Source organism: Delphinus delphis, chromosome 2 (genome assembly GCF_949987515.2).
Source record: "Delphinus delphis chromosome 2, mDelDel1.2, whole genome shotgun sequence".
NCBI lineage: Eukaryota > Metazoa > Chordata > Mammalia > Artiodactyla > Delphinidae > Delphinus > Delphinus delphis.
In genome coordinates, this window is record NC_082684.1 from 104,481,878 (window position 1) to 104,495,917 (window position 14,040).

Consider the following 14,040-nt stretch of genomic DNA (forward strand, 5'->3'; position numbering starts at 1 on the left):
TTGAGTTAATGTTCTATAATTCTCCTATCTTGTAAGGGTGGGATATAAAAATTTGTTACTATCCCCCAAAAGTGCATCTTCTGTTTCTTTTTTGTGTTCTTTTGAATTATTTCACTAGGACACATTCCCAAGAGTAATTCTATTGAGTTGAAGGAAATGAGTAGTTTTGGCTCCTGATTATGTATTACCATAATAGTTATAATCAATTTACAGTGTTACTCTCCATATGGTATGCCAAATACGACCTTTAGAATCATTTTATAAGGTTCAAGGAAAGGAAAACTGTTGGGATTTTTATTAGAGTGATTTTATTTTGAAATTAACAATAAATTATCGGAACAATGTTTATATCATGTTTATGCTATTTTACATGGTTTTATCTTTAATAGATTGATGAACTCCCAGAGGGAGCTGTGAAGCCTCCAGCAAATAAGTATCCTATCTTCTTTTTTGGCACCCATGAAACGTAAGTCAACAAAACAACTTAAATTTTCAACAATTCTAATTTGATTCTGCTAGACTACATTATATGTTGTTAAAATCACTTTATATTATTTTATATGTTGTTAAAATCATTATAATCAATTATATAAAATTGCAAAGATAATATATTTTTTTCTTAATGTAAAGATTTTTCATTTATGTGGCTTTTGAATATCATTTCTGTTTCTGCTTAAATGTTGGGCATGACCCAGAAGTTTCCTTTAGGACACTTTTAAGACCTAGAGAGATGTCTTCCATTCATATTTCACAGAACAAAGTTATGTTCTCTCAGTCTCCTTCAATTTGTCAGACCCTGAAGGAAACATACTACCTTTATAAGTTTTTGTAATTGTGTTGGTCAGAATACAGATTAAGCTATTGAATAAAGGAAACTGAAAATACAGTGTCTCAAATAATATAGGAATTTACTTCTTTTTTTGGAAACAGTCCAGGGATGGGGGATCTAGATAGATAGATAGATAGATAGATAGATAGATAGATCGATCTGTCTATCAAGGTAGCTAGATCAAGGTGGATGTTCCTTCCGCTCTGCTCTAGGGACCCAGGTTTCTTCTGTTGTATTGTCCTACCATTCCCTAGGGCATTGCCCTTGTCTGCTTATTTAAAAAAAAAGCAAAAACTGGCTCAGCGGTACCTGTGCATCTTCCAGGTAGAGGGAAGGGGGAGAGAGAAGAGGTAAGGAAATGACACAGCAGTTGAATATGTGGCTTACAGTTGCATTTATACCAGTGGCAAGAACTTGGACATATGGTCACATCTAGCTGTAAGGAAGCTGGAAGCATAGTCTCTAGCTAGGCAACTTTGTTGGGGAAGCAAATTGGGAGGAGTATCCATTAAAAGAAAGACAGTGATAATGGATGCTAGGGAACCATAGGCAGTCTTGACACACAGAACCTGACACACTGAGAACGTATATGGTTATTTACAACAAGGACACAAATGGAATAGAAACTGCAAATGGGAGGGAAAGCTAAAAACTAAGATGAAATCTTATATTCAGGGTCACCCCCTATGTTCGTGTGAATGTTAGTAGAGCCAGGCATGAACTTCTTTTCTTTTTTGCGTTACGCGGGCCTCTCACCACTGTGGCCTCTCCCGTCGCGGAGCACAGGCTCCGGACGCGCAGGCTCAGCGGCCATGGCTCACGGGCCCAGCCGCTCCGGGGCATGTGGGATCCTCCCAGACCGGGGCATGAACCCGTGTCCCCTGCATCGTCAGGCGGACTCTCAACCACTAAGCCACCAGGGAAGCCCTAGGCATGAACTTTTTTTCTTTGCTTGCTGTCTCTACCACTCTGACATCTTCCTCATTCTCATATTGAAAGAGAGCTAGCTGGGAGAGGGCCGTTTAAGGCATATTTCTTTCTTGTCTTCATGTGAGAAATTTATGTTTTTTTCAAGAGGTTAGTTTTATTTTCTTTGTTTTATTTTTATTTAATAGATACTTGTGGACTATGCAACTTAACATGTTTTTCTCCTTGAAGAGGTTGCTCGAAGCTTAGAAATAAATGTTTTACCTATAGTAATAAGTGCGTAGGGCTTTGTGATACCCATTTTTGTATTTCCCTCATTCCTGCTTCCCTTTTATGTCTGTACCATTATTTTGCTTTTCCTTTAGAACCTAATTCCAAGTGATCTGATTGTACATCTAGAACAAGGCAGGATTTGATAAACAAGATTATCACGTTTCCATTGCATACACCAAAATCAACCATTTACTAATATTATATGGTAACTTTCATTCACTTAGTAAACATTTTCTAGATATTCTTTAAGGCACCGAAAATAAAAGTTGCCCTTAAAGAATTTGCCACCTAGTATATTGCTAGTACAAGTAACAGAATCATTCCAGTAAACAGTGTGAAGGATTTTATGGAGTTATTTCTTATAGCATCCTTAATATAAGTCAGTGGCATAATTCCAAGTCTCAATTCAGTAAAAGCAATTCTACCAAGGAACAGTGTGATACAGTCCATATGTGAGTTTTTTTGCTGGATTAGAAAACCTGTTATAACATTGTTTCAGCTGATCATTTACTAAGTATTGGGTATCCTTAAACCTGAGATTATATGCCCTGGCAAGTACCTAATATTCAGTATCCCTGTGAAGGCAGAGATTCTGTGGATGTTGCTAAGCCCTATATACACAGTGCTTTACACAGTGCCTGGCCCATGGTAGGTGTTTTTTTGTTTCTTTGTTTTTTGAATTTTATTTTATTTATTTTTTTATACAGCAGGTTCTTATTAGTCATCAATTTTATACACATCAGTGTATACATGTCAATCCCAATTGCCCAATTCATCCCATCCCCACCCCCTGCCGCTTTCCCCGCCTTGGTGTCCATAAGTTGGTTCTCTAAATCTGTGTCTCAATTTCTGCCCTGCAAACCGGTTCATGTGTACCATTTTTCTAGGTTCCACATATATGCGTTAGTATACGATATTTGTTTTTCTCTTTCTGAGTTACTTCATTCTGCATGACAGTCTCTAGATCCATCCACGTCTCAACAAATGACCCAATTTCGTTCATTTTTATGGCTGAGTAATATTCCATTGTATATATGTACCACATCTTCTTTATCCATTCGTCTGTCAATGGGCATTTATGTTGCTTCCATGACCTGGCTATTGTAAATAGTGCTGCAGTGAAAATTGGGGTGCATGTGTCTTTTTGAATTATGGTTTTCTCTGGGTATATGCCCCGTAGTGGGATTGCTGGATCATAAGGTAATTCTATTTTTGGCTTTTTAAGGAACCTCCATACTGTTCTCCATAGTGGCTGTATCAATTTACATTCCCACCAACAGTGCAAGAGGGTCCCCTTTTCTCCACACCCTCTCCAGCATTTGTTGTCTGTAGACTTTCCGGTGATGCCCATTCTAACTGGTGTGAGGTGATACCTCATTGCAGTTTTGATTTGCATTTCTCTAATAATTAGTGATGTTGAGCAGCTTTTCATGTGCTTCTTGGCCATCTGTATGTCTTCTTTGGAGAAATGTCTATTTAGGTCTTCTGCCCATTTTTGGATTGGGTTGTTTGTTTTTTTAGTATTGAGCTGCATGAGCTGTTTATATATTTTGGAGATTAATCGTTTGTCCATTGATTTGTTTGCAAATATTTTCTCCTATTCTGAGGGTTGCCTTTTCATCTTGTTTATGATTTCCTTTGCTGTGCAAAAGCTTTGAAGTTTCATTAGGTCCCATTTGTTTATTTTTGTTTTTATTTCCATTACTCTAGGAGGTGGATCAAAAAAGATCTTGCTGTGATTTATGTCAAAGAGTGTTCTTCCTATGTATTCCTCTAAGAGTTTTACAGTGTCCGATCTTACATTTAGGTCTCTTATCCATTTTGAGTGTATTTTTTTGTATGGTGTTAGGGAGTGTTCTAATTTCATTCTTTTACATGTAGCTGTCCAGTTTTCCCAGCACCACTTATTGAAGAGACTGTCTTTTCTCCATTGTATATCCTTGCCTCCTTTGTCATAGATTAGTTGACCATAGATGCGTGAGTTTATCTCTGGGCGTTCTGTCTTGTTCCATTGATCTGTGTTTCTGTTTTTGTGCCAGTACCATATTGTCTTGATTACTGTAGCTTTGTAGTTTAGGCTGAAGTCAGGGAGTCTGATTCCTCCAGCTCTGTATTTTTTTCCCTCAGGACTACTTTGGCTATTTGGGGTCTTTTGTGTCTCCATACAAATTTTAAGATGATTTGTTCTAGTTCCGTAAAATATGTCATTGGTAGGGCTTCCCTGGTGGCGCAGTGGTTGAGAGTCCGCCTGCCGATGCAGGAGACGTGGGTTCGCACTCCAGTCCGGGAAGATCCCACATGCCGCGGAGCGGCTGGGCCCGTGAGCCATGGCCACTGAGCCTGCGCATCCGGAGCCTGTGCTCCGCAGCGGGAAAGGCCACAACAGTGAGAGGCCCGCGTACCGCAAAAAAAAAAAAAAAAGAAGAAGAAATGCCATTGGTAATTTGATAGGGGTTGCATTGAATCTGTAGATTGTTTTGGGTAGTATAGTCATTTTCACAATATTGATTTCTCCAATCCAAAGACATGGTATATCTCTCCATCTGTTGGTATCATCTTTAATTTCTTTCATCAGTGCCTTATAGTTTTCTGCATACAGGTCTTTTGTCTCCTTAGGTAGGTTTATTCCTAGGTATTTTATTCTTTTTGTTGCAGTGGTAAATGGGAGTGTTTCCTTAATTTCTCTTTCAGATTTTTCATCATTAGTGTATGGGAATGCAAGAGATTTCTGTGCATTAATTTTGTATCCTGCAACTTTACCCAATTCATTGATTAGCTCTAGTAGTCTTCTGGTGGCATCTTTAGGATTCTCTATGTATCTATGTATGTATCATGTCATCTGCAAACAGTGACAGTTTTACTTCTTCTTTTCCGATTTGTATTCCTTTTTGTTTTTTATTTTATTTCTTTTATTTCTTTTTATTTCTTTTTCTTCTGTGATTGCCGTGGCTAGGACTTCCAAAGCTAGGTGGAATAATAGTGGCAAGAGTGGACATCCTTGTCTCGTTCCTGATCTTAGAGGAAATGCTTTCAGTTTTTCACCATTGAAAATGATGTTTGCTGTGGGTTTGTCATATATGGCCTTTATTATGTTGAGGTATGTTCCCTCTGTGCCCACTTTCTGGAGAGTTTTTATCATAAATGGGTGTTGAATTTTGTCACAAGCTTTTTCTGCATCTATTGAGATGTTCATATGTTTTTTATTCTTCAATTTGTTAATATGGTGTATCACATTGATTGATTTGCGTATATTGAAGAATCCTTGCGTTCCTGGGATAAACGCCACTTGATCATGGTGTATTATCCTTTTAGTGTTTTGCTGGATTCTGTATGCTAGTATTTTGTTGAGGATTTTTGCATCTATATTCATCAGTGATACTGGTCTGTAATTTTCTTTTTTTGTAGTATCTTTGTCTGGTTTTGGTATCAGGGTGACGGTGGTCTTGTAGAATGACTTCAGGAGTGTCTAAAACTAGCTGTTGAATGAATTAAAATTGATTAAATGAAATAAATGAAAGGGGGGGAAGGTATGTGGAAGGTGAGGAACTTAACAAAAAAACTGTCAGCAGGAGCACCCTCAGGCAGGACCAGAATTTTCCTCAGAACATGGCTTTGAATCTGTTGCTCAGACAGATAGGTGATTGGAGCCCCAATTTCTTCTGCTCCATATAACTTTACCCCAGTAGTTTTAGTCTGGACAATTTTCAAGGCAGCCTTTGTCAGGAAAAAAAATAACATCCTTAGAGCTTGTAACTTTGAACTATTTTCTGGCCTACCCTTTAAAATTTATAAAACATACACGCAAAGTTAACCAGTTGAGAGGGGATTTGATTTGTGGAATTATCTATAATCCAGGAAAAACCAAGATTGTCTATCAAAAACAAGAACTTGTTTTAGAATAGCTCATTCAGTGTCCCTGTTTCTGGCAGCAGCTAACATGGCCAGTTGAATCATTAACCTTGACTCCTGAGGCATAATTAAAGTACAGACAAGCTCTGGTTAGCATCTATAGCTGACGTGAACCTCAGGCAGCTTAGCCCACAATTCCTATACATAGAGTCAAGGACTGGAGAAAGGTCACAAGCCACAGTCTAATAATTCATGTCAGATTGCTCTAAAAGTGAAATCACCATGCCCAAAGCCACATTTCCTTCTCATGCTCAGTTTGTCAGGCATTTGGTTAGAATGTCCAGTATCCTAATAAACTATCTCTGGATTCAGTGAAATGCAGTCATGCTGAACAGTTAAAGGTGAACAGTCAAGGAAAGTTTGGTGATTGGGGTCAGAAAGCTTCCTCAGGTGATTTTATCAACTTGAATTCTTGACCAGCTGGGCAGTGTAAGGAAGGGATCAGTACTAAGATCCAGTCAGAAAATGGAATTTATAAAAATCAGCAGTAAACTGTTAACCTATCGTCTCAAAGCTTTCAACATCATCTCTGCGATAAGTTCCAAATATTCATCTCCAGCACAGACCTTTCCCCTGAATTCCAGAATCACCTGCCCAGTTGCCTACTTGACATCTTCACTAGGATATCTAACCAAGTTTTCAAATTCAACATCCAAAACTAAGCTTTTCACCTTCAAATCTTGTTCTCTCAAAAATCTTTCCATTTCAGTAAATATCAACTGCATTCTTCTAATTGCTCAATCTAAAACCTTGGAGATAGCCTCAGTTCCACCCTCTCTCTCACGTGCTGTATCTAGCCCATTAATAAATACCTTGGCTCTCTTGAGAGTGAATTCAGAATCCAGCCACCTCTCACCAACTGCACTGCTTACAACTGGTCCAAGTCACCACTGTTACTTCAATAGCCTAATTAGTCTCTCTGCTTCTACCCTAGTACCCAGCTCTTCAGTGTGTTTTCAACACAGCAGCCAAAGTGGCGCTGTTAAAACACAAATTGTCACTTCTCAAAACCTTTAATGGCTTCCCGTATGTCTCAAAGCCTTTGTAGTGGCCTCCAAGGCCTGACATAATCTGTGCTCCCACCCTGTTACCTCTCCGACCTCATCTCACACAGCTCTCTCTTCACTCGTTTCAGTCTAGCCACACTGGCCTCTTAATTTTTCAGACACACTAGGCATTCTCCCACCTCAGGGTCTGTTGTACTTGCTCTTCCTTCAGTCTGCTCTACTCTTCCCCAGATAACTGCATGGGTTCTTCCTTCACCCCCTTCAGTTCTTAGCTGTTCCCTTTTCAGTGAGGCCTTCCTTCTTGATCTGTATTTCTAAAACTGTAAAATCCACCCCAGTCCTTAACCATCCTCCTCCTCTGCTTCATCTATATATTTATTGATTTATTTTCAGCACACAGTACTATGTATTTTATTTATTTATCTTCTTTATTGTCTGGTCCCCTACCCTTGCTAATAGAATGTATGCTCCATGAAGGCAGAGACATTCATCTCTTTGTTCCCTGAAGAATCCCCAGCACCTCTGGAATAGTGCTTTACACATTAGAGATGTTCGATAAAATTTGTTGAGTAAATGAATCTTAGTTTGAAATGAGTCTCAGCCAGCATGTGGGCCTCCACCATCTCATTCACCAGGTTAATATCATAGATAGTAATGCTGAAGACTCTAGTTTAAATGCTCAGATCTGTTAGCCAGCCCCAGGATTTATTCTAACTCATTTTCTTTTCATAATTTTGACTAATTTAGGATAAGGTTTAAATTGGATAAGATTCTATCTACTTTGCCACTTCTGATTTTTTTCTTGTGTGCCTCATTAAACACTAATGCTATTTTAATTTATAGAAATAATAGTGAATAAATACACTAATGTGGCATAAAGAGTTAAAATCATTTTTTAATCCAGTGTTTATGTTTTTACTGAGTCTTACAAAACCCTTACCTGTGAAAGATTAGCTTAGGTAAGTCTTAGTTTAAGATGATGATTTAAGTGGTCAAAGTAGACATCTTTAAAACTACTTTTAAAGTAGTTTAGCTAAAAATCAATTTCAAAACAAAAAAGAAATTAGTAATTTAAAAGTAAAATCAAAGTAGCACCGTTCAGTGTTGCTGGTTTGCATACCTAGCTGTCTATTTTTTCTACCTTGAAATATATGTGCAAAACATCTTGTGATATGTGTCTAACTGAGAGGGTTTATATATACTTTTAATGTATTTACTAAAATATGCTCTGACACTTGAGTTGATATTAAAAATATCTTATATTTGAAGGTCAGAATATCAAATCTCTTTCTAATATATCTCTGCAGTGCATTTCTAGGTCCCAAAGACCTTTTCCCTTATAAGGAATACAAAGACAAGTTTGGAAAGTCAAACAAACGGAAAGGATTTAATGAAGGATTGTGGGAAATAGAAAATAACCCAGGAGTAAAGTTTACTGGATACCAGGTGATGGTTTACTTCATTATCACTTGCTGCATCTCATTTTTTATTTTAACTCTTTTTTGGATCTTTCTTATATGTCCTTTGTACTAATGATTACCCACCACCCATTTGAAGTCAGAATTCTTTCTGGTTCCAGTAGCACTTTGGATTAAATGTACAGGCATACCTTGCTCTGTTGCACTTCACAGATACTGCATTTTTTACAAATCAAAGGTTTGTGGCAACTCTGCATTGAGCAAGCCTGTTGGCCCCATTTTTCCAACAGCATTTGCTTACCTCATGTCTTGGCATCACATTTTGGTAATTCTCTCAATATTTCAAACTTTTTCATTATTCTTATATTTGTTATAGTGACCTGTGATCAGTGCTCTTTGATGTTACTATTACAATTGTTTTGGGGCACCACAAACCACACCCATATAAGACAGTAAACTTAATTGATAATGTTGTGTGTGTTCTGACTGCGCCACTGATCAGCTGTTCCCCTTTCTCCCCCTCCTTGAGCCTCCCTATCCCCTGAGACACAACAGTATTGAAGCTGGGCCAGTTTATAACCCTGCAATGGCATCTTAAGTATTCAGGTGAAAGGAAAAATCACACATCTCTTACTTTAAATCAAAAGCTAGAAATGATTAAGCTTAGTGAGAAAGGCATGTCGAGAACTGGAATAGGCTGAAAGCTAGGCCTCTTGGAGCCAAGCAGTTAGCCAAGTTGTGAATGCAAGGGAAAAGTTCTTGAAAGAATTTAAAAGCACTACTCTGGTGAACACATGAATAATAAGAGAGCAAAACAGCCTTATTGCTACGGTGGAGAAGGTTTGAGTAGTCTGGATAGAAGATCAAACCGGCCACAACATTCCCTTAAGCTAAAGCCTAATCTAGAGAAGGCCCTAACTCTCTTCGATTCTCTGAACACTAAGAGAGGTGAGGAAGTACAGAAGAAAAGTTTGAAGCTAACCGAGGTCGATGCCAGAGGTTTAAGGAAAGAAGCCATTTCTATGACATAAAAGTGCAAGGTGAAGCAGCAAGTGCTGATGTAGAAGCTGCCGCAAGTTATCCAGAAGATCTAGCTAAGATAATTAATGAAGGTGGCTACATTGAACAACAGATTTTCAATGTAGGTGAAATGGCCTTCTATTGGAAGTTGCCATCTAGGACTTTCATAGAGGAGAAGTCTATGCCTGACTTGAAAGCCTCAAAGGACAAGCTGACTCTTGTTAGGAGCTAATGCAACTGGTGACTTTCAGTTGAAGCCAGTGCTCATTGACCATTCTAGAAATCCTAGGGCCCTTAAGAATTATGCTGAATCTACTCTGCCTGTGTTTTATAAATGGAACACCAAAGCCTGAATGACAGCACAGTCTATTGACAACATGGTATACTAAATATTTTAAGCCCACCGTTGAGACCTACTGCTCAGAAAAAAAATTCCTTTGAAAATCTTGATATTACTGCTCGTTGACAATGCACCTGGTCACCCAGAAGCTCTAATGGAGATGTACGATGAGATCAGTGTTGTTTTCATGCCTTCTAACACAACATCCATTCTGCAGCCATGGATCAAAGAGTAATTTAGACTTTCAAGTTTATTATTTAAGAAATACATTTTGTAAGGCTATAGCTGCCATAGATGATGATTCCTCTGATGGATCTGGGCAAAAGTCAGTTGAAAACCTTCTGGAAAGTATTCAGCATTCTAGGTGCCATTAAGAACATTCATGATTCATAGGAAGAGGTCAGAATATCAACATTAACAGGAGTTTGGAAAAAGTGGATTCCAAACCTCATGGATGACTTGGAGGGTTTCAAGACTTCAGTGGAGGAAGGAACTGCAGATGTGGTGGAAATGGCAAGAGAATTAGAATTAGAAGCAGAGCCTGGAGATGTAACTAAATTGTTGCAAACTCCTGCTAAAACTTGAATAGATAAGGAATTGCTTCTTATGGATAAGCAGAGTGTAGTTTCTTGAGATGAAAGCTACTCCTGGTGAAGATGCTGTGAAGATTGTTGACATGACCACAAAGGATTCAGAATATTATATAAACTTAGTTGATAAAGTGGTGACAGGGTTTGAGAGGACTGACTCCAATTTTGAAAGAAATTCTATGGTGGGTAAAATGCTATCCAGCTGCATTGCCTGCTACAGAGAAATCATTTGTCAATTGATACTGCAGACTTCACTGTTGTCTTATTTTAAGAAGTTGCCACAGCCTCCCAGCCTTCAGCAGCCACCACCCTGACCAGTCAGCAACCATCAGCATGGCTGACCCTCCACCAGCAAAAAGATGAGGACTCACTGAAGGCTCAGATGATGGTTAGCATTTTTTAGCAATAAAGTATTTTTAAATTAAGGTATACACATTGTTCTTATAGATATAATGCTACTGCAAACTTAATAGACTACAGTTTAGTATAAACATAACTTTTATGTGCACTGGGGAACCAAAAAATTCATGTGACTTGCTTTATTGTGATATTTACTTTATTGCTGTGGTCTGCAACTGAACCTGCAGTATCTCCAAGGTATGCCTGTAATTCTATTACCTTAAGAGGGTTCATGTCAATTGGTCACTGGAAAATTGAAGTTGACAGCCGTTTATTTTGAAAATCTTGAGTAAGCTGAACTTCTTCTAATTAGAATAGAATGATTCTTTTCATAGTCTGTAGTCTTTGCTATTTTTCAAAAATGTAATTAGCTAATATTTTATTATCTCTTAGGCAATTCAGCAACAGAGCTCTTCAGAAACCGAGGGAGAAGGCGGGAATACTGCAGATGCAAGCAGTGAGGAAGAAGGTGATAGAGTAGAAGAAGATGGAAAAGGCAAAAGAAAGAATGAAAAAGCAGGCTCAAAACGGAAAAAGTCATACACTTCAAAGGTTACTAAGAAACCTTTCCCATTGTTGTTAATGCTGTATGCATATTCATTAAAGGCTTTTAGATTACTTTTAATTCATTCACTGGGCACATAGAAATATATTAGCTCTGTGGAGCCTCTGCCTTTAGAGACAGTAATATATCTGAGGGGAATAAGACAGGTGATCTTAGATGTGAGGTTAACTGGTATTGACTCATAAGGGCTGTTGACCCTGAAAATAGCACCTTCTCTGTTGGAGGAGGACTGTTCTTTAATCAAGGATGTAAGAATAGGTATTCCTCTTATAACAACCCCCAGGTGAGCCCTGAAGAATTTAGGAATATAGGAGACTCAGTACAATTTAGGACAATGTCTAGTATTATAGATGTAAATATAAAGATAGACTCTTTCTTGTCTCTCTGCTTTAAAGAATGTGCTTTGGTTCTTTATTTGTTCAGTTCTCATATCTCAGGTCATCTATTCTATGTCAGACACTTGTACTAGGTAGATAGTGGTGAGCAAATCCAACGCCATTCCTACCCTCATGTAACTTACAATACAGTGGGTTGGAGGGGGTGGAAACACAGAGTTAAAAAACAAATAATAAATAACTGTAAATTCTGAAAGGGCTATGAAGGAAATGAATGGGAGCAGGGAACAACAGAGTAAGTGTACCTATTTAGATAGAGTGGCCGGGCCTTTCCGAAAAGATGAAATTTATGCCGACACCTGAAAGAAGAGCATGGGACGAGGAGCGCGTGTGGCAGAGCAGCAAAGCTCTGAGGGAGGGAAGAGTTTGACATGGCCTGGATTGAAAGAAGGCAGGCATGATTGGAGAATCATGATCGGGAGGGAGAGACAGGCAAAGGCTAAATAATGGAGACTGGCACGCCATGTTAAGGAGTTTGAATTTTATTCCAGATGTAACAATCATTTATTGGAGGCGTGACATGATCCTTGACTTACAAATTGAAAGTTTAGGTTTTTCATACAGTAATTCAGAAATACAATTGAAAAAACTATGATATTGTGGAAATTCTTCCCCTTTTAGAAACTTAAAGCAGGGTAGATGGATCTTTGAAGATAAAGATGGGTACAAGTTTTGCTGCAATTGGTCTGTCACACAGTTGAATACTTGGACAAATTACTTCCATTTAGACTCTGGTATTTATTGGCTGGATATACTTAGGAAATTCCTTAAAAACAAGTATCAGGGTTTCTTAGACTATCAACATTTTATTTTACAGTCTATAAAATCCACCCAACTGGCATATGGGTAAAATTGTATGAATGCATGTAACTTCCTGTACACCTAATGAAAAACATGGTATCTGCCTTAAATGGGGGTAAAGTTTGCAAATGGCAACAAAATAATTAGAATTTTCCCTAACAGACTGTATATTCCATAGGGGTTATTTTTTAAGCTGAATTTCTTTTAACATTTTGGACTTCATTTAAACACCCAATTGAATTTAATTTAGTTTATGATTGCCTGCTGAGCTTCTGTGTAATGTGTTGCACCACCCTAAATTATCTAAGCCCTCTAAGGTACCTGAGGTATTTAATAGTGTGGATATGTGGCTTTTAAATGTCATTATTTCATCACTCTTGTGAAAACCAGAAGTAATAGGGCTCATACCTGGGGTGGATTTATAATTTAAAGTAGTGAAGAGGTAAAGACATACTTTACTTACTAAGGCGTATCGATTTTAAATTAAAGAATCATTTCCTTTGCTTTCCTTGAAGATCACAACTTTCATGATCACTTAAGAACCATGATTTTTAATTTTCGATATCAACCGAGTAACCTAGCACAATAGTTCTCAAACTTTTGCATGCATCAGAATCACCTGGAGGGCTTATTAAAACACTTATTGCTGAGTGTCAGCACCCCCCACCATTTTCTATTTTAGTAGGTCTAGGGCAGGGTCCAGGGTGGGGAATTAAATATCCAGTGAGCTGATGTTGCTGATCTGGGAACCACATTTAGAGAACCACTTACCTCGTATAACCTCACTGCTCTCTTTGGCTTCCCAGATGTTTCCTTTTTGTTGAATATGGTGATTTTTTTTACATCTGTTTCTTGAATAATCTTCCTTTACCACTAAACTCTTGGTTCACAAACTTTTTTGACTGCATCCAAGTTAGGTTGAGGGAGAAGTCTCACTTTCCCTCTACCTCACCTAATTCTGTTTTTTCTGTGGAAAAAAAATGTTCATAAGAGCCATAGTATAAGCACATTTGAGGGAGGTTATATATATATCATTTTAGCAGTAAGTGTATGTGTGATTCATATTTGAGCCATAACAGATACTAGAAAATTATAAGCGAAAAATATTTTGCATGCAAGTTATTTACTGTATAAAGTAGGGCTAATCAGAGAGCCTCACAACAAACTAAACTGATGATGATAGTAAACCGTTAGTAATCTTAGTTAAAAACCAAAGATAGCAACAGTTGGACACACAACCAATTCAAAACCATATTGATGAAACTGATGAAGGGTCCTTCCCCAAAATTACAGGAATTGCGACGATCTGCATAAGCACAGTAAGCGCTTTCTAAGGTTACCAAATATAGCTTGGCAGCCAGATTTCTTAGTAGAATACCGAATGTGACTCATTAGCAAAACATAGTAATGCCCTAATTCTAGTCTATGTATATCAAATTATAAAGCTTAAAAACTCACTTGTAGGATTACTCGTAAGTATCCTTTGTAAGCACTATAAATTTTAGGGAGTTCTGCCTATTATCTGTAAGAACTGCAAGTCAAGGACTATTACTTGAGAATTATTATA

General features: G+C 37.9%; 1 protein-coding gene across 1 annotated transcript in view; it reads left to right on the forward strand.

Moving 5' to 3' along the window:
* The window catches only part of HDGFL3 (HDGF like 3), a 73,945-nt gene that overhangs the window by 49,256 nt on the left and 10,649 nt on the right, over nucleotides 1–14,040 (forward strand). Inside the window, exons 2-4 of the mRNA XM_060005345.2 lie at nucleotides 390–466; nucleotides 8,253–8,391; nucleotides 11,106–11,264. Of these exons, the coding sequence (XP_059861328.1) occupies nucleotides 390–466; nucleotides 8,253–8,391; nucleotides 11,106–11,264 (375 nt within the window). The remainder of the gene's footprint in view (nucleotides 1–389; nucleotides 467–8,252; nucleotides 8,392–11,105; nucleotides 11,265–14,040) is intronic.